This window comes from Aethalodelphis obliquidens, unplaced genomic scaffold, assembly GCF_003676395.1.
Source record: "Aethalodelphis obliquidens isolate GAN/ISIS:26980383/991018 unplaced genomic scaffold, ASM367639v1 scaffold14, whole genome shotgun sequence".
NCBI lineage: Eukaryota > Metazoa > Chordata > Mammalia > Artiodactyla > Delphinidae > Aethalodelphis > Aethalodelphis obliquidens.
The window spans coordinates 38,032,922-38,060,018 of NW_020837958.1; the positions used below are offsets into that span (position 1 = coordinate 38,032,922).

A 27,097-nucleotide genomic window follows, 5' to 3' on the forward strand; every position below is an offset into this window, starting at 1 on the left:
TTGAATCGGTCATGTTGTGTCCTCTGGGTATCACGTCTGGAGGTACGTGATGTCCATTTGTGTCTCATCTGTCCCTCATTGGAGATATTAATTTTGATCACCTTCAAAATGTTGCCTAATTTCTCCACTGAATTATTACCTTTGCAACTAATAAGTAGTCTCTGAGGGAGACTCTCTAAGACAGTGCAAATATTCTGTTCCTCGTCAAATTTGCCCCCAAATTTGGCATTCATTGATGATCCCCTCACCCAATCCAGTATTTACCATGATGGTTGGCAAAATGTGGTGTTCCCTCTCCAGCCCTCCCTTCACACTGCCCAGCTGGCTCTGGCATTCTACTATAAGCACAAGTCCTCATTTCTCCCTCACTGATTTATCATCTACTTAGTACTAGTATGGATAATACATTCCTGTTTTTTTCAGTAGTTTACTTTGTACTTACCCTGGTGGTCAAATTGTCCCAGGTTTGTCCAGTTAGCGTCCCTTCTGTGTCCTTGTGCCATGTCCCATCACTTTTATCAGGATTTTTTTTTTTTTTTTTTGCAGTACGCGGGCCTCTCACTGTTGTGGCCTCTCCCGTTGTGGAGCACAGGCTCCGGACACGTAGGCTCAGTGGCCATGGCTCACGGGTCTAGCCGCTCCGCGGCATGTGGGATCTTCCCAGACCGGGGCACGAACCTGTGTCCCCTGCATCGGCAGGCGGACTCTCAACCACTGCGCCACCAGGGAAGCCCATGTCCCATCACTTTTAAAAAGAACTTAACACTTCCTTACTTTCTGGCTTAAAAAGATATTCCACTCTCATCTTGTACCTACCCTGCCATGGCTCTGGAATCATTCATTCTCTGAGGAGCCCTGATTTCTTTTAGTGGGGAATGGTATTAGAAACTACGATCTGGGCACAATGTGGTTCCTTGCTATTGGAGTGTATTTCCTTCTTGGACTCTTCAGTAGACAGAGCTAGGAAATATGTTCATGTATATATACTCATATACATACACTTATATACATATACATGTGCACTTAATCATACAAATACAACATGTGTATGTGTGTTTTAAAATGCAGTGGAAATTGCAGGGACTGCCCTGGTGGCGCAGCGGTTAAGAATCCGCCTGCCAATGCAGGGGACACGGGTTCGAGCCCTGGTCCGGGAAGATCTCACATGCCACGGAGCAACTAAGCCCATGCGCCACAACTACTGAGGCTGCACTCTAGAGCCCATGAGCCACAACTACTGAGCCCACGTGCCACAACTACTGGACCCCGTGCGCCTAGAACCCGTGCTCCGCAACAAGAGAAGCCACCGCAATGAGAAGCCCGCGCACCGCAATAAAGAGTAGCCCCCACTCGCCACAACTAGAGAAAGCCCACGTGCAGCAACGAAGACCCAACGCAGCCAAAAATAAATAAATAAATATTTTTTTAAAAAGAAAGAAATTACAGAGTAGACACCACAGAAAATGGAAGCTTATAAGACAAATTCACATTTCCCCAGAACTCAAAAAAAAAAAAAAAGAATAAAAGAAGTAATGATGAAGCAGATGAAAGAAATGGAGGAGAGATCCAGAAAATCCAACATACAGATAAAAATTCTGAAACGGGAGCAGAGCAACTGTAAGAGCCATTATCAAATAATCGAAAAAAAGATTACCTACAAAGGAAGAAAATCAGATTGATATCAGATTTGTCCAAAATGATAAATGTCAGAAGACAGTGATGTAGTATCTACGTCTGGACAAAAAAGTGTTGTGACTTCAGAATTCAATATCTAGCCAAGCTGTGATATAAGGTCATTATACAGTCATTCTTAGCCATAAGAAGTCTAGAAATTTTAACACCTCCAACTCCCTTCTTAGAAAAAAGAAATACTCAAAGAATTATTGCAGCCATCCAAGGAAGGAGTGAAAATAATGAAAAGATGTAGTACTTTAAAAATTGGCAGTGGGTAAACAAAACCATTAAACCTTAGATATCAAAGTAGTTGTTAACACAGTTACAGAACAAAACAAATGTCAAAGGTAGTAAGTAAAATAAAAGATATGTAGTGGAAAATAAAGAGTAGTATTAATGGTCTGGATCTCAGATCCTAGATTATTTTTAAAAACCGGAAGTTTGGTGAGGAGACAGGGATGGAAGAAGGAAGTAAAAGCAATGCTGTGGGGTTTCCTGGGCCTAACCCCACAAGGCCTGAGTCCCCTACTCTGCTTTTCCACAAACACCCCAACCACTAGCAGGAAAGGTCAAGGTCTGGTCTACATCAGTTAGAATATAGGACGAGGGTCTCCCAATACTTGACCAAAGAAAAAGCCCCTTGTTTGAGGATGGTCCCAGAGTGTCTTCCACCTCACATCTGGTCAAATGGCCCTCCCTGGGATTGAGGATCCCATAGGCAGGGATAGTAACGGTTGGCGGTTGGCCAAGAGGCCAGTCAGAAGCAGTGTGCCCTTCCAAGGGATACGAGTGACCGACAGAAGTGACGGCACCTGAGAAAAGAAACTGGAGCCTGCAAAGTTCTTTACGTGCAGAGGGGAGCCAGCCTAGCTGCACCACCGCACAGAAGGGCTAAGGCCAATAGTTCTGTCCCGGTCTCCTCCTAGGGGCCGGTGAGGCCTTCAGCAGCCACCTCTCTCCACCACACTGGCTGGAAGCAGTGGCCGTGGAGCATCATGACCCGTTTTTATCTGGGACCTGGTGCCTGGTGTAGGACTGGGTTGAACAGGGCTACACAACTACGATGAGGACACCTTTACATTTCTCCTGCACAGGCTTTTAGCCCTCTGACCCCATCACATTCTGATGGAACGCTCACCTATTTGCCTTCTCTACCAGACCGTGTGCCCCCCTATCCCCACCCTAAGCACAACACTTGACATACCCAATGTATTTAGATTTTTGTCCTGCAATTTTCACATATAAAATAGACTAAAATGAAGGTATGTGATTCCCAAGACTTGCTTCGGGTCACCCAAGATGCAGGTCCCTAAGTCCCAACCCTGATCTCAGTGGGAGGGGGCATCCCAGGGTGGCGATGGAGGGGGCGGGACCCTCGGTACCAGTGAAGGTGGTGTAGGCATGGTGCAGTTCACTGAGGCCGCTGGCTGTGTTCTGGAACTGACGCTCCAGGGAGATGAGCTGGCATTCAGTGCTCCTCTGCTCCTGCTCAGGGTCCATGAAGGGACCGGACAGGGCCTTCGCAATCAGGCCCTCCAGCTCCGCCAGCGCCGCCGCCATCAGCTGCTGCAGCTTAGGCACAATGGCGTGTCGCTTACTGAGCAGGAACCCCGAGGCCTGGCTTTTCTCAAACTGGAATGACTTCCACGTGTCCAGAAGCTGCGGAGCAGGCAGAGGGTAGTCAAGCAGAGGTGGTTATGGGGGAGGGGCACTGGGAGAGACGGGAGAGATGCCTTCTCACCGAGATGTCCAGTGCCTCATTCTCAGCACTGAAGACGCCAAAGTGGTTGCGGACGAGCTCACAGAGTGACCGCGTATATTCCATTCGCTCCTCCAGCTCTGTGTACCGCTCGTTGGCCTCGTTCAGCTGCAGGGACAACAGTATGAGACCAGCACTCCCACAGCCCTTTACATCCTGAGGGACACTCCCACCTGCTAGAGGCTCCAGGCCCCAGCAGCCGCCTTTTAACCAACTGGGATCAGGGCAATCTGGGATCAGATCCCCCATCTGACCTAGGTCTCCCTGAAGACAGCACAGGTCCTCCCCCATCAGATTGTTGCCCTGATGGCAGGGTTTGGATCCCTACTCGACTGTACAGAGAGCAGAACTCGGTCTCTGAAAGCCAGATTTTCTCCCTCTCAAAACACCAGGACCTCCCCCTCTCATGAGGATGTTGAGGGCCACGTTTGAACAGGATGAGAGCTGGCAAGGGCAGACCACACATGTGAGCACAGTTTAAGAGCGTCACGCCCCACCGAGAGCTCAGCTGAGACTTGAAGGGAGTGTGCTGGGCATGCGAGCGGGACGGCCCTGGATGAGCTGGGAAAGGAGGATGGGGAGAGCCCACCTTCTGGGAGCACCACGTGAGGGCGTGGATGTCGGTGTTGAAGGTTCGGAAGGCCTTCGTGAAATCTGTGAGCTCTGTTATTAGCTGCTGACCGCGGCTCCGGCATTCGTTCTGTATCTGTTCAAGAATGTCCTTCCTGATGCCCACCAGCTTGGATTCTGAAGACAGGAGAGAGTTAGGCATGAGGGGGTGAAGTACCAGGGGAGCGTGGCGGGGCCGGAGTGGGAGCAGGTTGAAGGGGCAGCCAGAACGTGAATTCGTTCCCCCAGTCGCTGAACACTTACTGGACCCCTGCTTGGTGTCCAGTCAGCTGCAGTGCACTTGGGCCTGTGCTGGGCACCGGTAGACAAGAGTGATGAGTGAGACAGAAAGTGTTCCCACCCTCAGAAGCTCACAATATGGCAGCAGAGACAGACATAGAAGGGGATAATCACATACCAGTGTGGTAGATGCTCTTCAAAGAGCCCTCAACCTGGCTCAGTGACGGGGCAGGAGGCCTGAGGATGCTGGGGAAGGCCTCCTCAGGGAAGGGGACATTGGAGCTGACTGTACTGAGTGGTTAAGGCTTCCAGGGGCACGCCAAGTGGATGAAACCATGTGCAAAGGCACAGGGATGCCGTGTCCATGAAGAGCAGACTGCCCACCACAGATAAACATTTTCTATCTGAGGAGTCTTACTGCCTCTGCTCTAGTAGAAGAGGTACCAAGAAGAGTGTGTAATCTGCCTTTTGTTTTTAAGGATTAAAGGAAAGAGGCTGTCAGGTGGACTTGGGGCGAGAAGATAATCTTGGAAGCTGGCTTTGGCAATATGAACACCTCCACTGTCGCCGAGGACAGGAATAATACCAACACGAAACCTCGTCAGATCTGAGATACCACTGATTGTAAGAAGCACCACTATTTTACACACACCATGAAAAAAGAAAAAATGATGCCATCAATTATAATACACCTCTTAAGTTCAGAGATGTTAAAATATGCACAGAGCAGCAAAATACAATATAGAAATAGGGCATGGAGTATGCCACAAAATATAGTATAGAGTACTTACTACATGCCAGACACAGTGTCAGCTACTTTACCTGTATTAACCCATTTAATCCTCACAAAACCCTTTGAGGCAGATACTATTATTGCCCCTGTTTTAAAGATAAGCAAAGTGAGACTCAGAGAGTTTAAATATCAACATCACACAATGCTAGAGCAAGGATTCAAACTCTGGCAGTCTGGCTCCACTGTGTTACATTTTATGCTTTGAAGGGTGAAAAGTAAATTAACTCATCCTCCATGAGCATCTCTGCAACTGGAAAGTAGGACAGTGAGTTCCAGGCACAGATAATTGAGACATACAGGGAATGGACCTGTTGGAGCTTTGGAGGAGGTAACGAATAGGACTTGGCACCACAGCTGAGACTGAGAAAACCAAGACAAGGGAACCTCTGAGGGGTACCCAAGGTTGAACAGAACACAAAGATGTGCACTTATGCTTTTTCAAACTATCCCATTGACCTATGACAGTAGCTAGGCCATTGCAATGGTGCCGCCTTCTGACCAGCAGCACGGGGCCAGTGAAGACAGAGAAGAGCTCAACAGTGACACCGTGTGGTATAAGGGAGCAATGGACTGATAAAATACCCGGGCTCCTCGGGGTTGGAAGTTGGAGATGGATGGGAAAACACATTTGAGAGATATGTAGGAGGCAGAAGAATGGAAAGGATTTGATGACAGGCTGGATGTGGTGGAGTTAGGGAGAGGGAGAGAGTAAAGTATGAAGTCAAGTTTCTGGTGAGGCCAACTCGTAACAGTAGGTAATTCAAGTATTCAAGGGAGCCCAAGTAGAAGAGGAACAAAGTTGCAGGATAAGAAGATAGAATTAGATCAGCAAGAAGGATGAGAGTGGACAGAAGGGAATAGGTGAAATGAAAACAAGTAAGCATCTACTGCATGCCATACTCAATGCTAGGAACATTGTAAATAATATCTCATTTAATCCTCCTTCCCGCAACCCTGTGAGCGACTACACTGTTATGCCTATGTTACAAATAAAGAAACTGAAGCTCAGTGATCTGAAGTCATGCAAGCCAGTAAAAAACAGAGCCAGGATTCTGAGCCCTGTGCTTTTACCTCTCCATCTGCTCCTCTTGAAGAGGCCAGTTGAACCTGGACTAAGGACCAAGAAGCCAACAGACTAGAAAGCACACTGACTTCCTGAGCAAGAGTGGAGAGAAGCCTGCCCAAAACAGGGTCAGAAAGAAAGCAGGCCAATCACAGGTCCTCCTTCTTCTGCCTGGCCAGCCTGAATCCCCTGTGTATTTAGGAGCGAGGCTTGGGGAAAGAGCGGGGAGTTCTGTGGTCTAGACGATACCTAAGGAGGTATGTGCTTTCATCTGCGGAAGAGCAAAGGCAGGGAGGGCTAGGCAGGCAAGCACTTTCAGGCAAACTCTTTCAGGCCCAGCTCCAAGGCCTCCCACCTTATAAAGAAAGCAGGCCTGGAGACTTCCCTGGCTGCACAGTGGATAAGACTCTGCGCTCCCAATGCAGGGGGCCCGGGTTCGATACCTGGTCAAGGAACTAGATCCCACATGCATGCCGCAACTGAGAGTTCATGTGCCACAACTAAAGAGCCTGCCTTCCGCAACTAAGGAGCAGGCGAGCCGCAACTAAGGAGCTGGTGAGCTGCAACTAAGGAGCCCGCCTGCTGCAACTAAGACCTGGTGCAACCAAAGAAAGAAAGCAGGCCTGGAGGCCATGGATCTGAGAGTATCTAGTCTCTGCAGGAAGCAGACACGATTGGTTACTGCCGTTCATGGGTGTTAGGTGACAAAACCTCTCTGTTTCCCAGAAGAACAAATCAGCAGCTTCCCAGTCTACCCCTCTGTGTGTTTCTCCATAGCCATCTCTGGGGGGAGGCACTTAGCTAGTAACCAGTAGTACGAGACATCCTTCCCATGGAAAGGGAGGAAGAGAAAAGACGAACAAGGTTAGGTCTTAAACCAGATTTCTCAGAGACCCAGGGAGACCAACTAGGCCTTGGCCTCGTGGGGGTAGGTAGACACATAAGGTGGGAAACTGAGATGGGCTGAGCAGGGAACAGACAGCAGAGTGGGCTCGAGCTCCACTTTCCGTGTATCACTTTGGGAAGATACCTCCTTGCAGGGTGCCCTCATGCTCATGTGGCATGAGATAGTCACAGCAGAGCAGAAATCATGGTGTGATGTGTTGTGGCAGAAAGAGGGCCAAATATAACGTTCCCAAGTCCACCACAGCTCCCAAATGGCAGGGGATACAGGAGATAGTGGAGAGTTGATAGCCAGTGGGCCCAGATAGGGTTCCTGTGTTGAGGGGCGAGGGACCCTTAAGCAGAAGCTATGGGGTGGCCAGCCTAAGACAAAGACTGGATGAAGGGTTCACTAAAACCCTAAGGATATGTAATGTCAGCAGAGCCAGTGCAGAGCCGAGTCAGCAGAGGTAGACACTCTGGGCTCCTATTAGCCAGGAGAACACACGCCAGCTACACCAGCTCAGGACACAGCTTCACCAGGAGCAGCAAGGTCAGAAGGAGGGCAGAGACCTCAGGCAAGTCAGCAGAAGCCAGCAAAGAAGAGCACACAGCCCAGAAGCCCTCTCTAATGCCGGGGGCCACCTTGGGGAGGAGAAGGAGTAGAGGACACTCGAAAATCAAAACAATCAAGAACTGTAGTATGAATTTTGAATTGACCAAATACCCAAAATAGACTGAATTAGACCAAAAGTGCTGCTTTAAATAAAAAGAAAAAAAGGTGCACTTTCAATTGGAATACAGCTGTCCCTTTGGGGGATTGGTTCTAGGATCCCTGAGGATACCAAAATCCACACATTTTATAAATGGCATAGTGTTTGCATATAACCTATATATGTCCTCCCGTATACTTTAACTCATCTCTAGTTTGCTTATAATACCTAAAATGACATAAATGCTATGTAAATAGTTGTAAATACAAGGTAAATGCTATATAAACAGTTATCGGTTCAAGTTTTGCTTCTTGGAGCTCTCTGGAATTTTATCCACAGACACAGAACACGCAGATTGGGAGGGCCAACGGTCTCTTTTTTCACCATCAGCAGCATTTAGGGCTACAGACTAAGCCAAGATCAGTTAAAGAGAGTAACCCTTTATACATGCAAATTGTAGTGTCGATTCTGGCTGCCACATGTGGGCAGAGGGCACCCTTGATTCCTGGGAATCTCTATAAAGAAACTGGGTTCTCCTAGCCTAAGGAGCGGGCTAGGATTTTTCTCAGCCACATTTGGTTTGAACTACTCCCGTGCCATAAGAACAGAAAGTGCTAGGAGACAAGGACACACAATTCCTAGGGAGTGTGGTGAATGAGTAGAGTCAAGACAGGCGGAGAGGCTGTCCTCTGCAGTGATCGCACCTTCAGGTGCAAAGGGAAGGGCCTGGGGCTTTGGGAGGCTCTACAGGTCCAATGAGGGGCCTGCACCCAAGGTCCCTGGAGGACACTGAAGGCCCAAGAAGGGCTGTGCGGATAAGGTACAGAAGGCAAAGGAGAGGAGGGGGGGTAAGCAGCGCTCACCCATCTCCACCTGTATGTCACGGCAGCTCAGCCGCAGCAGCCTGCCTTTTGTGATCAGCTCCACAGGGATGCTGGAGACGCGGGCCCGCCAACCATCCAGGCAGCTCACCAGCATCGTGTAGTTCTTGACAGGACAACCTCTCATAGACTCCAGCTTCTGAGGCCCCCAGGCTTGCAGGAACTCATAAATGCCTTTCATCCAGTGATGGTCCCTGCAGAACTCCTGCACCTCCCGCAGCATGCCCTAGGGGCAGACAAGGTGTTTAGGGCAGAGGTGGGTGGCTATGATGGGAAGTGGTGGCCACCGTCCCATTCTTTAAACCTCTGTCCTCACCTCCAGCAGGGCCTGTTGTACAGCCAGTGCCTGCTGGATTCGAAGGCTGTTGTCCAGATCCTCTTGCAGCTGCTTATAATTGGGGGGCAAGTACTGGCCCCGCAGCCGGTGCCCACAGACCTCCAGGGCTTCAGTAACTGTGTGAGACTTCCAGGGCCACACCAATCCTATACTCGGGCCGCAGAAGATGTCCACAGAATCTCTGGGTTGGTCCTGCAACTTGGGCATCATGAAGTCCGTGTCCGAGTCCTCCTTTTCATGTTCTTCTAGTGGGGTACATGCCATAATTCTCCCTGAGTGTCCTCCAGGGACCACATACAACCTCTCCCTCTACCCTGAGTGTGTACATACACATCACACACACACACACACACACACACACATTCTCTGTTCATGAGTGAGTTTACACGTACACCTACATCATAAACACAGTACCAGACCCACCGAGGGAATTTATTAGTTAGGGTTCAGGTGCAGAGAACAGAATTCAGTCTAGCTAGTAAAAGCAGGGAGGAAATTATTATAGATTATTACATGGGTTGTGAATAACTGCAAGAGCTGAAAAACAAAAACACTCTAGGCCAAGTGTCTATGGCTCTGTGCTGCCTGGCAAACTGGGATGTCATTGCCATACCACCAGCTACATAAGCACATGAGCATAAGCGATTACGAGCCCCACCAGCAGAACGGACGGCATATGCCCTGCCTCTCTCCCCTACTTACCTCAGTTCTGAGCTGAAGTCACATATAGATCTAAATCACATGTGACTCCCAGCTGCAAGGGGGTCTGAGAAGCACAGTTTATAGCACTCTAGCCTCTGCAGAACAGAGGAGGAGGTGAGAAAGGAAGGTGAGCAAGCCGGTCCTCAGTATCCGTCTTAAGGAATATCCTTGAACTTGGCCTCCCCCTTGATTCTTAGAAACTGTTTAATTGCCAATTTTAGTATTTGTGTTAAAACTTTGCACAAAAAGGGAGAAGAAGCATCAAAATGTTCAGAAATTAGATCCATACTGCCAACACCTAAGCACCACAGTGCCCGCAAGGGCCCATCCTCAGATCCCTTCTCTTCCCCATCAGTACTCACTTTCTAGGAGAGCACATCCGTTTTCATGGTTTTAAGTACCACCTATTTGCTCTGAAATATATGTCTAGCTCAGATCTCTCCCTGAATCCCAATCCCACTTAAACAACTGCCTAGTCTACATCTCTACTTAGATGCCTAATATGCACCTCAAACTTTTAACAGCCCAAAATGAGCTCTGATCTCTATCCGCCCCCAGATTGCTCCTCATGCAGTCCTCCAACGTCAGTAAACAGGAGCTCCATTCTTCCGGGTGCTCCAGTCAAAAACTTTAAAGCTACCTTTGACTCTTCTCTCACATACAACACAGCCAGCCATCAGAAAATCCAATTGGCTCTATGTTCAAAATATATCCAAAATCCAACTGATTCTCACCACCTGTACCACTGCCTTCTTCTCTTTCCCCAGCCCAAGTCACCATCAAATCTCACGGCATTATTGAAATACCCTTCTAACTCGTCTCCCTGCTTTGGTCGTTGCCTCTATCCCTTTGCAGTCTGCCCTGCATAACCAGAATGATCCTTTAAAAATAGTGCCAGAAGGGGTTCAAGGAAGATGGTGGAAGTGGCAGCATAATTTTGAAATCTATTCCAAATTCCCACATGAATTTGGTATATAAAATTGACAGAGCAATTAGACAGTAAAATGAAAAACCCATCTGGATAACATTTTTTAACAAAATGAAGACAAAGGATCCTTACAAACACTAAAATATAAGTGGGTGGGAACAAACCACCTACAGCCTCAAGTCCCAGTGGCATCGCCATTTATGGGGAAGGAAGCAGAGGAGAACAATGGTATACCAGACTGACCTGAGACTAGGAGAACTCCGCAACAGCCAACAGACATTTTGTGGAAAGAAGAGGGCTAATTCGAGAACAGCAGGTAAAAATGGAAGGGGATTTGCCTGCTCCAGTAGCAGGTAGGTAAGGTCCGTAGAAGATTTAGCAGTCTATGCCCAATGAGCTCCTAAAACCAACCAGCGAGGGCTCCCTTCTGGGACAGTACTCAGCACTAAGGTGAAACTGCTGGGGGTAAAGTAAAAAGGGAGCAGAATGGAAGCAATAGAGAAAAAGAAAAGGTCCAAATAAAACTGGGAGAGAGAAACAGAAACCAGGAAACCTCAGAAAGTTAGCCCCCATTTTTTGAACACTACAGAAAATCAACAGAAAAGGAAATTGAAAGGCTAGAGAACCAAGCTGTCTCCTAAAAGTTAGTAAAAGAGAACTTTTCAGAAATGAGTAACAGAAAAGTACCAACATCAAACCCCATACAAAGCTAGTATAAGGAAAAAGAGAACGGGGAGTAGAATAACATCTTTATAGACAATGAAAGCATGTCAGGAAACAGATCAAAACAAGCCCATTTCAAAACAAGTCAAAAGACACCAGGAAAATGGCATAACCCATGAAAGAGAACCACATATCAGAGTTAGAAAAACTCAGAAATTACGCAACAGAACTCAGGAAAGAATTAGAAATAAAAGAAAGCATAATTTTGGAATGGAAACGGAACTAAAAGGAAGATAAGAGCAAATAAACTTAACAGGTAGATAATGTCTTAAGAAAAATAGAAGGTAAAAATAAGGATAATTACAAAATAAAAAAGAAATAAGGATTAAAAGAATATATTTCAAGAGAAAGGAACATACATTGGGGGAAAAGTGATAAGGATCTAAAACACATGTAATAGGAGTCCCTGAAGAAAAATCCAAAGCCAGGGAAGAGAACAATACTAAAAACCTTAATTCAAGAATACTTTCCTGAAATAAAAAAGGCTTAAAGCTGCATTATAAAGGAGCATACCTGAGAATACCATCTTAGAATGTTCAATACCAAGACATATTCTACTAAAATTACTGAATTTCAAGGAAAAAATATTTCAGGTATCTAGGCAAAAAAAAAAAAAAAAAGCAAGTGATTTATAAAGGATATAAAATCAGATTATTATCAGATTTTTTTGACAACAACTTTTAAGCCAGAAGAAAACGGAGTAATATCTTTAAGATATGGAAAGGAAGAACATATGAGGCAATGATTTTACAACTGGTAATACTAACTTTCAAACGGTACAACCTATTATCAACATAGAAGAACTTGAGACTTCTGCTCCCACAAGCCCATCCTGAGGAATCTAAATAAAGAATGAACATTGGACAAACAAAATGACTAAAAGAGACATCAACATAAGGACTGCTGGTGAGCATATTGTTACTTGTAGAACTCAACTTAAATGAGGTTTTATTCAATAATAAAATTATTAAAAGGGTAAGAATATAGCAGAAATGACAATGTAGAGAATGCTGGCGATTCTCTTCCTTGCCAGGAGGAGAGAGCCTATCTGAAGAATGAAACCTTGGAAGGCATATTGCTTGACCAACTAATAGCCATTCGCTTCTCCCTTCTTCCATGGTGGTAGAGCCTATCTTCCACGAGAAACTAAAAATATCAGCCCTTTGATTTCCCGCACCTGGATTTTTACAATGAGATGTAAGAGTGCATCTGCTGGGGAGTTTCTGGAGAAGATTTATTTTTCTGATAATAAGTGAGAGTCAGGCAAGGAGAGCTTTCTCTCTAACCTTGCCTCCCCTTTTTAAAACATGACTTTGCTTGAGAATGGGATGCATGGAGCTGCAACTTGTCTTGCAACTACAATGTAATAGCCTGAGGGTGAAAAAGGATTTTTGACTGCAGCTTCCCCTAGCACACATACCCTTCCAAGAGGATCTGTCGTTACCTAGAGCTAAACCCAGAATGGAATTGGGGAAGGATATAAAGAGCCTGGTACTTGATGACATTTCTGAGCCACTGAACCAACCCTGGAAGCTACCTGGAGACTTCTTGTTATGTGAGATGATTGTATTGTTTAGGCTGCTCTTAGGTCTTCTGTTACTTCCAGCTGACAGCATTCTCAGTGATTTAGAATTCAAACTCACAAGTAAAATCAAAGGACTAAGAGAGAGAGATAAAGCCTTGATGACATTGCCTGAGCCCTGAATCCAGCTGAGCCTGAATCCAGCTGTATTCATTAATTTCTTAGTTATAGGAGCCAGTAAAAAATCTCCCCTTTTCCTTAGCTAGTTTCGAGTTAGGATATGTAATCCAAAACCAACTTGCACATTTAGGCCCATATAATAGATGTTTAGAGCCAGGACAAGCATAGCTGAAGATTGGAGCCTCCTCCACCATATACACCCTTCTAAGAGGATATGCTCTGACCTATAGCGAAAACCAATTAATTTGTACCATGGCCCATTGCTCTTGCCGGATCTTACGGATACATGACTCTCTGTAGGGTAGGCTGAATCAATCCTATTTCTTGTCTGGAAAATGTGAACTAAGTCACACAATCAGGAAAACTTAACTGAAAGATCATATATAGAGTCAAGAATGGAGCTGGTGGCATAGAAAGTCTAAGTCATTTGGAAGCAATGGTTATAAGGGAGCAGAAAGTTCAAAGGAAGCAGAGACAGCTAGTGTTAGGAGAGAATCAGGGGAATTGGGAAGAAGCACAGGCAGAAGTAGAGATGAAAGGCTAATCAGCAATTTGAGAGACAGGGACTCTCTTCCTGACTTTCTAGTTTCAATTTCTCTGAAGTTTGGTGCTGCTACATCTTTTCTGCCTTTGAATTTGGTAACTCTCTGTTTTGTGAGCTCCAAAACAAAGATGGGGTTGGAGAACTGTGATTCAAGGTGCCAAGACCCATGAGAGCACTCAGGCAATATGGTGCTATACAGTCAATTCATGTGTGCTTCTGAGCAATGGAAAGAAAAGCTAGTGCATTTTTAATATAATTTGGCGAATGCAATATCCCAACAGCACAGAACACTAATGACTTCTTAGCCAGAGTAAGAGTGAAATAAAGAGAACTGATATCAAGTAAATCAAAGAAACATAAGTTACCTGTCACTGCTGAGTGATTTGGGCTTCCATTTAAAATATATATGTTTTAGTATAATACATATGAGTCAACATGGAGCTGCATTTTAAAATATCCATCCAACTTGAAAGACCTAAATAATGATAGGTCTTTACAGTAGGTTTCCTTGAAGGAGTAACTCAGACATTTCACACAGAGCAAAGCAACTTGTCAAACATATTTATAGGACTTTTCATCGTTTCAAAATTTCTTACAGAGTGGCAAGAAAAAAAACTCCTTCCCCTCTCATCTATGAATCCGCTCACTGTTACACTGCTTCCATCTATACTTCCTCTTGCTGGTCATACTGTTCACACCTCACATTCCCAAGAGACCCTCCCTGCCATATGCAGCCCCCTGGAAAAATATATACTAAGGACAGTTTCGTTCTTTGCATTATATCTCTAAGCTAACTTCAACACCATTCCAACAAAAATCTACTTCAAGAAATTTTTATAATAAAAATGAAGTAATCCTTTGTCCCTTTTCAGGGTTACAGATTTATCTTACCACAAATATCAAAAATATATTCTTTTATTTTTAAACTTCTTTATTGGAGTATAATTGCTTTACAGTGTTGTGTTATTTTCTGCTGTATAACAAAGTGAATCACCTATATGCATATGTATATCCCCATATCCCCTCCTTCTTATGTCTCCCTCCCACCCTCCTTACCCCACCCGTCTAGGTGGTCACAAAGCACCGAGCTGATCTCCCTGTGCTATGCAGCTGCTTCCCACTAGCTATCTATTTTACATTTGGTAGTGTGTATATGTCCATGCTACTCTCTCACTTCGTCCCAGCTTACCCTTGCCCCTCCCCATGTCCTCAAGTCCATTCTCTACGTCTGTGTCTTTATTCCTGTCCTGCCCTTAGGTTCATCAGAATCATTTTGTTGTTGTTGTTTAGATTCCATATATATGTGTTAGCATATGGTATTTGTTTTTCTGACTTACTTCACTCTGTATGACAGACTCTAGGTCCATCCACCTCACTACAAATAACTCAATTTCATTTCCTTTAATGGCTGAGTAATATTCCATTGTATATATGTGCCACATCTTCTTTATCCATTAATCTGTCGATGGACACTTAGGTTGCTTCCATGTCCTGGCTATTGTAAATAGTGCTGCAATTTGAACATTGTGGTACATGACTCTTTTTATAGTTTTCTCAGGGTATATGCCCAGTGGTGGGATTTCTGGGTAGTATGGTAGTTCTATATTTAGCTTTTTAAGGAACCTCCATACTGTTCTCCATAGTGGCTGTATCATTTACATTACCACCAACAGTGCAAGAGGGTTCCCTTCTCTCCACACCCTCTCCAGCACTTATTGCTTGTAGATTTTTTTTTCTTTTCTTTTTTTTTTTTTTTTTGCGGTACGTGGGCCTCTCACTGTTGTGGCTCCTCCCGTTGCAGAGCATAGGCTCTGGACGCCCAGGATCAGCGGCCATATCTCACAGGCCCAGCCACTCTGCGGCATGTGGGATCTTCCTGGACCGGGGCACGAACCCGTGTCCCCTGCATCGGCAGGCGGACTCTCAACCACTGCGCCAACAGGGAAGCCCTGTAGATTTTTTGATCGTGGCTATTCTGACCGGTGTGAGGTGATACCTCATTGTAGTTTTGATTTGTATTTCTCTAACGATTAGTGATGTTGAGCATCATTTCATGTGTTTGTTAGCAATCTGTATATCTTCTTTGGAGAAATGTCTATTTAGATCTTCTGCCCATTTTTGGATTGGGTTGTTTGTTTTTTTCATATTGAGCTGCATGAGCTGCTTGTAAATTTTGGAGATTAATCCTTTGTCAGTTGCTTCATTTGCAAATATTTTCTCCCATTCTGAGGGTTGTCTTTTTGTCTTTTTTATGGTTTCCTTTGCTGTGCAAAAGCTTTTAAGTTTCACTAGGTGTCATTTGTTTATTTTAGTTTTTATTTCCATTTCTCTAGGAGGTGGGTCAAAAAGGATCTTGCTGTGATTTATGTCATAGAGTGTTCTGCCTATGTTTTCCTCTAAGAGTTTTATAGTGTCTGGCCTTACATTTAGGTCTTTAATCCATTTTGAGTTTATTTTTGTGTATGGTGTTAGGAAGTGTTCTAATTTCATTCTTTTACATGTAGCCGTCCAGTTTTCCCAGCACCACTTATTGAAGAGGCTGTCTTTTCTCCACTGTATATTCTTGCCTCCTTTATCAAAGATAAGGTGTGTGGGTTTATCTCTGGGCTTTCTATCCTGTTCCATTGATCTATATTTCTGTTTTTGTGCCAGTACCATACTGTCTTGATTACTGTAGCTTTCTAGTATAGTCTGAAGTCCAGGAGCCTGATTCCTCCAGCTCCGTTTTTCTTTCTCAAGCTTGCTTTGGCTACTCGAGGTCTTTTCTGTTTCCATACAAATTGTGAAACTTTTTCTTCCAGTTCTGTGAAAAATGCCATTGGTAGTTTAATAGGGATTGCATTGAATCTGTAGATTGCTTTGGGCAGTGTAGACATTTCCACAATGTTGATTCTTCCAATCCAAGAACATGGTATATCTCTCCATCTGTTGGTATCATCTTTAATTTCTTTCATCAGTGTCTTACAGTTTTCTGCGTACAGGTCTTTTGTCTCCTTAGGTAGGTTTATTCCTAGGTATTTTATTCTTTTAGTTGCAATGGTAAATGGGAGTGTTTCCTTAATTTCTCTTTCAGATTTTTTATCATTAGTATATAGGAATGCAAGAGATTTCTGTGCATTAATTTTGTATCCTGCAACTTTACCAAATTCATTGATTAGCTGTAGTTGTTTTCTGGTAGCATCTTTAGGATTCTCTATGTATAGTATCATGTCATCTGCAAACAGTGACAATTTTAATTATTCTTTTCTGATTTGGATTCCTTTTATTTATTTTTCTTCTCTGATTGCTGTGGCTAAAACTTCCAAAACTATGTTGAATAATAGTGTGAGAATGGGCACCCTTGTCTTGTTCCTGATCTTAGAGGAAATGGTTTCAGTTTTTCACCATTGAGAACGATGTTGGCTGTGGGTTTGTCATATATGGCCTTTATTATGTTGAGGTAGTTTCCCTCTATGACTACTTTCTAGAGAGTTTTTATCATAAATTGGTGTTGAATTTTGTTGAAAGCTTTTTCTGCATCTATTGAGATGATCATATGGTTTTTCTCCTTCAATTTGTTAATATGGTTTATCACGTTGATTGATTTACATATATTGGAGAAACCTTGCATTCGTGGGATAAACCCACTTGATCATGGTGTATGTTCCTTTTAATGTGCTGTTGGATTCTGTTTGCTAGTATTTTGTTGGGGATTTTTGCATCTATGTTCATCAGTGATATTGGCCTGTAGTTTTCTTTTTTGTGACATCTTTGTCTGGTTTTGGTATCAGGGTGATGATGGCCTCATAGAATGAGTTTGGGAGTGTTCCTCCCTCTGCTATATTTTGGAATAGTTTGAGAAGGATGGGTGTTAGCTCTTCTCTAAATGTTTGATAGAATTCACCTGTGAAGCCATCTGGTCCTGGACTTTTGTTTGTTGGAAGATTTTTAATTACAGTTTCAATTTCATTACTTGTGATTGGTCTGTTCGTGTTTTCTATTTCTTCCTGGTTCAGTCTTGGAAGGTTGTGCTTTTCTAAAAATTTGTCCATTTCTCCCAGGTTGTCCATTTTATTGGCATAGAGTTACTTGTAGTAATCTCTCATGATCCTTTGTATTTCTGCAGTGTCAGTTGTTACTTCTCCTTTTTCATTTCTAATTCTGTTGATTTGAGTCTTCTCCCTTTCTTTTCTTGATGAGTCTGGCTAATGGTTTATCAATTTTGTTTATCTTCTCAAAGAACCAGCTTTTAGTTTTGTTGATCTTTGCTATTGTTTCCTTCATTTCTCAAAAAGATATTGCGATCTTGGTAGGATATTGCCATAGTAAAGTTAAAGTAAGAACTTTAAGGTAATAATTCCTGAACTTGACACCTGCCAGATGAGGAAAATGATTATCTGATTGTATTTCTCAGTTTTAAACTGCAGAATATTCCTGATAAGACTGTAAGAGCATCCGATAGTAACATTAATAACCTCTTTTTGGTCTCAAAATGTTCCAGTTCTAAGACTGTCCTCTGGAAAATGTCATAGAACGTAGCTTATGAACAGAGAATATGTTACAAGCACTTTATTAGTAAAGCACTGGGTATTCTTCTAGGGACTAGAATCTAGTAAATATATAATTTTCTGTTATAAGGGGCTTATTTTTCATATTTTTGGGTATAAATGGAGGTACTGAAATCATTTTGTAATTTGGTTAAAATGCCATACAAATTTTGCCTCATTTAAGTAAAAGATTTCTCAGATGAATGTATTTCTTAAAGACTACTTGTAGTGTTTTACCTGCTACATGTTTATTGTATATTACTCTAATTTTCATAAAGAACTTAGAGAAAAATCCCAAATCAGAACTTTGATTCTGGTTCCTCCACGATATTAACTTGATTTTCCATGCTGGCCTTGTTTTTTTCCTTCAAATTCTGATTTTGAAAAATCTCAAACATGTAGAAAAGTTTAAAGGATCTACACACTCCTTTATCTGTCCACTTAGACTCAACAATTATTAACATTTTGCCACATTGCTTTTTTTGTTTTTCCTTCTATTTTTCTTTTCCCTAAACTATTGGTTTGGCCAAAAAGTTCATTCAGGATTTGCCGTAGTTATGGAAAACACCAAATGAACTTTTTGGCCAACCCAATACTTGCAAGATATGAGTATCGTGACACTTCACCCCTAAATACATCAGTCCCTGATGCTTTTCTAAAAGTAGAAGGGATAACCCAAGACATTGCAAGTGAATATTCTCCCTTTCGCTGGATTTAGAATAAAAGTTGAAGGGTTTTTGTTTGTTTGTTTTGCCATTCAAAGGAAAATACTGGAGCATGTGCACAGTATGAATAATGAGAAAGCACTGTGAAATGTATGATTTACCTAAATCTTTAATACTACTACTAATAAGATACTATCTGTAACATGTACTACTATGGGCTGAACACTATTCTAAACATATTACTCTTTTATTCTTCAAAACAATGCTGCAAGTGAGGTATTTTTGTTTTCCCATTTTACAGATTAGTGAACTAGCCTGTCTGATTTCAGAGCCCTTCCTTTTTCCACCGTACCATGTAAAACAAACATCAATAATCTCTATTGATTAATCTAGATTCACTTGAGAAAAAAATGTGCCGCAACTGGTGTGATTTGTCAAAGACACAGGCTCGGGAATTCCCTGGAGGTCTAGTGGTTACGACTCCGAGTTTCCACTGCAGGGGGCACTGGTTCGATCCCTGGTCGGGGAACTAAGATCCTGCATGCTGCGAGGCGCGGCCAAAAAAACAAACAAAGGAAAGAAAAACACAGGCTCCTTTCAATGACCCTTTTTCTTCCTTGTCACCTAATTCCTAAAATTAACCTGGTGTCTTTACATTATCTTAATGAAAACGTACTAGTTGAATGGGAAAATGAAAAAGTACCTACATGTCAGAGGTGACTGAATGCATTTAATGGTTTTATCTGTGACAGCATGAGTATTCCAAATAAAGGGAATGTGAAGGTGTATTTCCTCCCTGACGATTTACTAGTTTTGAGGATTGATAATCAATGATAACTGGTAACTATAAAATAGCTCAATAATACTAATGAATTATTCTATATGAAATGAAAAAGAGCTGCATGAAATAAAGCAAATATTGAACAGGCAGAGTTCTTCAAACAAGTACAAATTAACTTAGCAATCAAATCCAACTGTAAATGAAACGCCATTATGACATTAGAGAAAAACCTCATGGAGTTAGGACAAATCAGAGGACAATGTATTCACACTCTTTCATACACCTCTCACTGCACTCAGGTACGTGCACGTACATACACATAGGCACATGCACGAGTGAGCAAAAACATGCCTCCACTCTCCTACCCCCCAACACATGTGCAGACCCAGGTTAGAGCTGCTCCATGCATGCCCAGTGCCCGACTCTCTGGCCATTAGGACACTGCACGTGCCCTTCTCCCTCCTTCCACCCTTCCTCCCCGCTGCCTAGGGCTCCTTAAATACCTTCAAAATACAGGGAATCCCAGAAGGTCTTCGGGTCTGTACACTGCATTACCTTCATGCCAAGGTACAGAGAAGGGGCAGAGATAGCAAACAATGAGGGTTCAGACCAGGCTGAGAGCTTCTGATTATACAGAGGATAGGAAGTGGGAATTCCTACAGCCAGCCCCCTGTCCAATCCAGAATACCTTCAGGGCAGAGACCTTCGTAGACCTTAGGCCCCCAATTATAATCTGGATCATATTTTCAATACAGGGCTCATGAGACAGCTGGCCACAACTGTCAAAGACCAGCTGCGCTGAGAGAAAGGGTTCCTGCCTTGGAGCCTGTAAAAGAGGGTCAGGAGAGGTGGTGGGGCTAGATGTCAGTATCCGCTCCCTACCAGCTGGCCCCTGACTGCCCGCCAACCTCCACACGTGCCACCCACCACCTCACTTGCAAGATGTTGGCCACAAAAGAGGTTATCTCGTCCTCTATGATGGACACGAGGTTCTGGCAAATCATGTAGTCTACCAGGCGGGCCAGTTGTCCCATCTGCAGCAACCAGGCTTCTGCCTGCTTCAGCTTCTGCTCCAGCTGCTGGCACTGCACCCGCTGAAGGTATAGGGAGCCCTGTCCTGTCCTGATCCCCTTGCAGTTTTTCACTTGCTCCTGCAGGCCCTGTTGCATGTGGTAGGTATCCTCGTGAATCTGTCAGAATAGAGAGTGGAAAATTCACTGGAGAAAGGGGGATGGAGACCAAACTGGCCACCCACTGGCCCGTTGCAAAGCCCTCAGGTCATGGAGCCTAAAACCTAGATATACACATGAATGGCTGCTTTTTAGTACAGATTGGCCCTGGAAATCTTTAGGCGACCAGGGAAGACGTGAAATGGAGAAGATACATGGAGAAGCTACAGTGAGTTATTTTGATAGGCCAGGCCTGTCTGCCAAGAGCCCCCAGGATGGAACTCAAATAGAAAATGTGTGCATGTGTAAATAGAGAGATTCACAATGCATAGATTAGACAAAGAAAAAGAGAGACTGGCTAAGTAAGGCTCAGCAATTATTCCAGGATATGGAGTCCGATCACCAGGCCTGGGTGATGTGGCCTGCTGACCAGCACAACACTGCCTTCTGTGAGAGTAGAAGCTGTCTCTGGCTACTGACATAGACTTTCTAGTGGGGGACAGGGAATAGGGTTGAAAGCCTGGGGACCTCTTTGTGGGTTCTTCTCGCAACTGGGGAGTTCCTCAGCCTACACAGGCGGCTGATAGTTGCCACCTCTGGGCCTGTCCTGTTGAGGAACAGAGGGGAGACACCAGAAAGACACATTTGGCCAGATGGACCTTTTGTCCTTGCTGCTCTCCTATTCTTTCTGATGCTCGACAGAGCTTGTGATTAGAACTACGAGTGGTCTGTGGATTGTATTCTGCTAACTCTGAGCTCAGATCCCAGTCTTCTGAGATCCAGACCCAAGGCAGTTGAGACTGCTAGGCGTGTCATATACGGACATGCCTCGGACTTGGCGAGGTGTCCTCTCCTGTGCTCTAGCAATACCCTCAATACCCAGTGCTTCCCACGTCATAGTCCTTAGTCCAGCGTACCATTATCTACTCGTGTGACTCATCCACTACACTGTAAATTCTCCAAGGAGGCCTCCGTCACACCTTATTTCATGTCTCTACTGCTTAACACAGTGCCTGGCATGGCCCGTTCCACAGTAAATGTTCATAAAAAGAATGTACCACCTCACACTGAAAGGGCTTACTGAGTGATAACTAGGATAAAACCATAAAAACAACAACAACAATAGTTATTGAGTTGGCCGAAAAGTTTGTTTAGGTTTTTCCATAACATCTTATCAGTATATGTTTTTAAAACCTCATCATTAGGGGCAATATCTTTAGAGTTCTAAGGAAATTTTTAAAACCTAGGATACTGTATCTAGCCACAGTATCACTTTTTGTTTGAGGATGAATAAAGTTTGAGGATGAATAAAGACATTCTTAGATATACAAAGACTAAAAATTCACCATCCACAGATTCTCTCTGGAAAAAAAATAAACAACAGTATATTTCTGACAGAGGAAAATGAATATAAGAGGATAAAGTGGTCTACAAGAAGCTCTGATGAGCAAAAAACAATTTGTGAAACACATCGTTAATTCTAAATGAGTAGCTGTAAAACAAGAATGTTCATAACAATCTAGAACTAAAATTCCAGGAGATATCAATAAAAGCATAATGAGAAGGGTAGAGAGTGGGGAGAGGAAGAGAGGAGAAAAAGGAAATTAGAAGAGTGCTAAGGTTTTATTCTGCTTAGAAGAAAGATATAGACACAAACTCAACTTGGCATTCAGTCAACAAATATTCACAGAGCACCTACTCCATGGCATACACTATAGTAAGCAATAGAGACATGTTAGTGAATGAAACAGATAAAAATCCCTACCCTCTTGTTGGGGGGGGAATACAAGAAACATAATAAATAAATAATATACAGTAAACATATAAATAATAAATTTATATTGTATGTGAAAATTATAAGTGCTGTGAAAAAAACAACAGAGCAGAAGAAGAGGAATCAGGAGTTCTCGTAATAATGGAGCTTTCACAATCTCAAATAGGGTGACTAGAGAAGGCCTCTCTGAGTGGGTGTTTTTAGGAAAAGACATGAAAGAAACATTGTTATAAAAATATAAATTGAACAGCTACCTCTGTTAGGCAGGTGTATAAATGTCTTACATAGGCATTCAGCTGCAAGGAAGAGAAAACCAGAAAAAGTATGGCTTAAGCAAGTAAAGGTTTATTTAATGCAGTAAGAAATCCATGGATGGCATATTGCCCCAATAATATCAGTCAGAACAAAGCTCCCTCTATCTTCCTCTTCTTCCATCCTCAATATGCCTTTCGCCCTCATCGTGGTGAGATGGCTTCCCCAGCACCAGAAATTTCATCCAAGGGTTAGGCAATAAGACAGGAGTAAAGGTCCCCAAAGACATTCCAGTTGGATCTGCCTCTTTCTAAAAGTTTTCCCAGTGACTTCCACTTAAGTTTCATTGCCCAGAACTGAGTTACAAGCCTTTCTCCAGGTAGGAGTCTAAGAAAAGAAATAAAATCAAGATTCTGAAACTAAGAAAGATGAGTAGACACTGAGTAGTTCCTGGGCAATCACGAGAAGAATAAAATGTATAACATCCAAATCAGAAGAGGATAGCAATAGCAACAAAAATGTAAAACAACCCAATGAAGGACAAAAAACACAAGGAAGACTCAAATAGAAAGCATAGGAAATAGAAAACACCAAAATGAGATGGGAAAAACAAAGCCAAGCCTGTAACAGACCCTCAGACAAAACGTTTCCCAGCTCTTTCTAAGAGATATATATAAAACAAAGTAACAAAGGGAGGTTGAAAACAAAGGGATAGAAGAAGATAGTTCAAGCAAATGCTTGATGCTGTTAATATCAGACAAAAGAGAACTCTAGTAGAAAAGTAGTAATAAGAGTGAAGACATTTTCATATCAATAAAGTTATGAACCTTTATGCACATAACAACATGATTTTGAAGTACATGTTGCAAACCTAAAGAACATCAAGGAGACATTAATAAATCTATAGTCATAGGAGGGGATTTTTTTTTTTTTTTTCTTTGCCGTATGCGGGCCTCTCACTGTTGTGGCCTCTCCCGTTGCAGAGCATAGGCTCTGGACACGCAGGCTCAGCAGCCATGGCTCACGGGCCCAGCCGCTCCACGGCATGTGGGATCTTCCCGGACCGGGGCACGAACCCGTGTCCCCTGCATCGGCAGGCGGACTCTCAACCACTGCGCCACCAGGGGAGCCCATAGGAGGGGATTTTTAATGTATATCTCTCAGTGACCATTAAATGTGATGTATGATTCTGGATTGGATCATAAAGCAGGGAAGAAAACATAGTTAAAAAGGACATTATTGAAATAATTGGCAAATTTTTAATAAGCGTTGTGGGTTAGATAGTAGAACATATCAAAGTGAAATTCCTAATTTTTTATAATTGTACTATAGTTATGGAAGAAAATGTTCTTGTTCTTACAATAAACACACTGGCATATTTAGGGGTAAATGGACTTGATGTCTGCAACTCACTCTCAGATGGTTCAGCAAAATAATGTATATACACATAGAGAAATAAAAAGAGCATAAAGGATAACATAAAAGGGACAAAAATAACCATCTGGGTGAAAGGTATATGAGAATTTATTACACTATCCTTGCAACTCTCCTAATAAGTTTGAAATTATATCAAAATTAAAAGTTACACAAGGAAGGAAAGAAGGGAGGAAGGAAGGAAATGGGTTTATCCCAGTAATGCAAAGGTGGTCTAACACTGAGAATTCACCATATTAACAGACTAAAGGAGAAAAATCCCATGATCATCTAAATAAAAGTAGAAAAAAAATCATTGGACAAAATTCAACACCCATTCATGAAAAAAACCCTCTTAACAAACTAGGAATTGAAGGAAACTTCCTTAAAAATTGGTAAGAGTGTCTACCAAACATTCTCATTTAATATCATTATTTATTTGTTTCTAATCTATTTGAGTTGTTCAGTAATGCTACATTTTGACGGGCAGCAGCATGTTTTTATTTAGCACAGATTACAAGCTTGGTTCTGTAACAATCCAGTTGCCAGCTGTGTTGATTACTCATCTTCCCTCACTGCCCCCCCCGCCTTTGGGGTGACTGCCAACAGGGACAGGTTCCATTCACTCCACATAGCGGCACAGAAAGAGGTAACTGTTGCATTTGCTTGTCCTTTCACTCTTTTTATGGTGATTTTTTTAAAAATTAATTTTAATATAGACAATGTATTATTTTATGGTTTATAATTTTTATATTTTAAGAAACCCTGAGATGATAAAAATATTATCCCATAATATCTTCTGAAAGCTTTTTGGATTTTCTTTTCATACTTAATGTCTTTTATCCACCATGAATTAATTTTTTTCTTTTTTTTTGGTTGCATTCGGTCTTTGTTGCTACACACGGGCTTTCTCTAGTTGCAGTGAGCGGGGGCTACTCTTCCTTGTGGTGCACAGGCTTCTCTTGTTGTGGAGCTCGGGCTCTACACGCGCGGCCTTCAGTAGTTGTGGCTTGCGGGCTCTAGAGCGCAGGCTCGGTAGTTGTGGCACACGGGCTTACTTGCTCTGTGGCATGTGGGATCTTCCTGGATCAGGGATCAAACCCGTGTCCCCTGCATTGGAAGGCGTATCCTTAACCACTGCGCCACCAGGGAAGTCCCACCATGAATTAATTTTTGTGTATGGTATAGCAACTATTAGAAAACAGTAATGCTTTAAAACACCTTTTATAATAGCAACAAAAAATATCAAATATCTAGTAATAAATCTAATGAAATATTTTCGGGACCTCTAAAGGAAACCTACAAAACCTTGTTAAGAGTAATTAAAGAGGGACATGCAGGGGACATGGGTTCGAGCCCTGGTCTGGGAGGATCCCACATGCCGCGGAGCAACTAGGCCCGTGAGCCACAACTACTGAGCCTGCGCGTCTGGAGCCTGTGCTCCGCAACAAGAGAGGCCGCCATAGTGAGAGGCCCGTGCACCGCAATGAAGAGGGGCCCCCGCTTGCCACAACTAGAGAAAGCCCTCGCACAGAAACGAAAGACGCAACACAGCAAAAATAAATAAATTAATTGATAAACTCCTACCCCCAACATCTTAAAAAAAAAAAAAAAAGACATACAAAAATGTTCATAACAGTTATTCACAATAGTAAAAAACTGGAACCAACATAAGTGTCCATCAACAGGAGAGTTAACAAGTAAACTGTGGTACATTTTTATAGTAAAACACTACATAGCAATACAAAAGAGTGAGCCACTACTACCTGCAATGTTATGGATAAATCTCACTAACATAATGTGGAGTGGAAAAAAGCCAGACGAAAAAGAGAACATGCTGTCTGATTCCATTTACATGAAATTCCAAATCGGACAAAATTAATCTATGGTGACAGAGGTCAGAGTAGTGGTTACCTTTGTGGAGGCACTGATGAGAGAGGTACCGGGGAGCTTGCTGAGGTGCTATAAATGCTCTATATCTTGACCTGCTGGTAGTTACATGGGTGTATACATATGCAAAAATTTCAATAAACTGTATTTAGGTGGCATGTATCACAGATACAAAGTAGGCACACGAAGGAAGGACTCCATGACTGGATGCTTCTACCAGCCACAGTGTCCTGTCAAAGGTTCAAGATATGCTCAGACATGAGCCTAGCAGCATGAAAGATGAGGATTCCAACTCTCAAATTCTCTAACACTCCTGGCACAAACAACTGAAAAAAAGACGTTGTTATGTTCCTTTTCCTCTCTGCTCAAGGCTTTAGGAAAAGGTTGAGTCCAAGTCTCTGCCTACCTGTTATTAATCCATCCACCTAGAGCAGAGACTGCTGTTGCTGGACAGGACAATGGCTCTGAGCCAACTGCAGAGTCCAGAACACACAGGCAAGCTTAAGCCAAGAGAAGGCTGAAACACTGGCAAGTTCAGCTTGGAGAAAAAGCTCCCAATAAATCGGAGCCTCTTACCAGATGAAGGATGGATGTGCAGAGATGCAGGCAGCGATGGAGCAGCCGCAGAGCTTTGTGGTTTTCCTTGGCTAGAGCCCGCCGTAGGTCCAGCAACTCGTAGCACTGATCTGCTTCACGGGGGAGCCAGGACACAGAGCGCAGCTCCTGCAGAAGCCTGGAATCAAGGACTAAACTGCTCAGAGCCAGCGACTCTGCCCTCTTACCTTGGACACCTTTGACTTCTTCCTAGCCCAGCTCACATCAGAATGAGCAAAGGTTTAGAGAGGTTATAATATTCCCAGGGACCAACAGTGATAGCCTCCTCTTGAGGGTTCTTTGGAAGAGTTTAAGCCCAGGAAGTTGCTGGCTGGGGAACTCTTTGGGAAAGGCTTGGGGTATGTGCAAATGTTTTTTGTTTTTTTGTTTTATGTATTTAATTTTTTTTTAATTTTTGAATTTTATTTATTTTTTTATGCAGCAGGTTCTTATTAGTTATCTATTGTAAATGTTTACACTGAG

At 43.1% G+C, this 27,097-nt stretch overlaps 1 protein-coding gene across 1 annotated transcript in view; it reads right to left on the reverse strand.

Moving 5' to 3' along the window:
• Positions 1-27,097, reverse strand: part of DNHD1 (dynein heavy chain domain 1) — a 68,385-nt gene that overhangs the window by 28,392 nt on the left and 12,896 nt on the right. Inside the window, 9 exon segments of the mRNA XM_027114549.1 lie at positions 3,057-3,403; positions 3,405-3,541; positions 4,023-4,180; positions 8,597-8,840; positions 8,931-9,196; positions 20,026-20,077; positions 20,211-20,348; positions 20,458-20,712; positions 26,597-26,753. Coding sequence (XP_026970350.1) covers positions 3,057-3,403; positions 3,405-3,541; positions 4,023-4,180; positions 8,597-8,840; positions 8,931-9,196; positions 20,026-20,077; positions 20,211-20,348; positions 20,458-20,712; positions 26,597-26,753 — 1,754 coding nt within the window.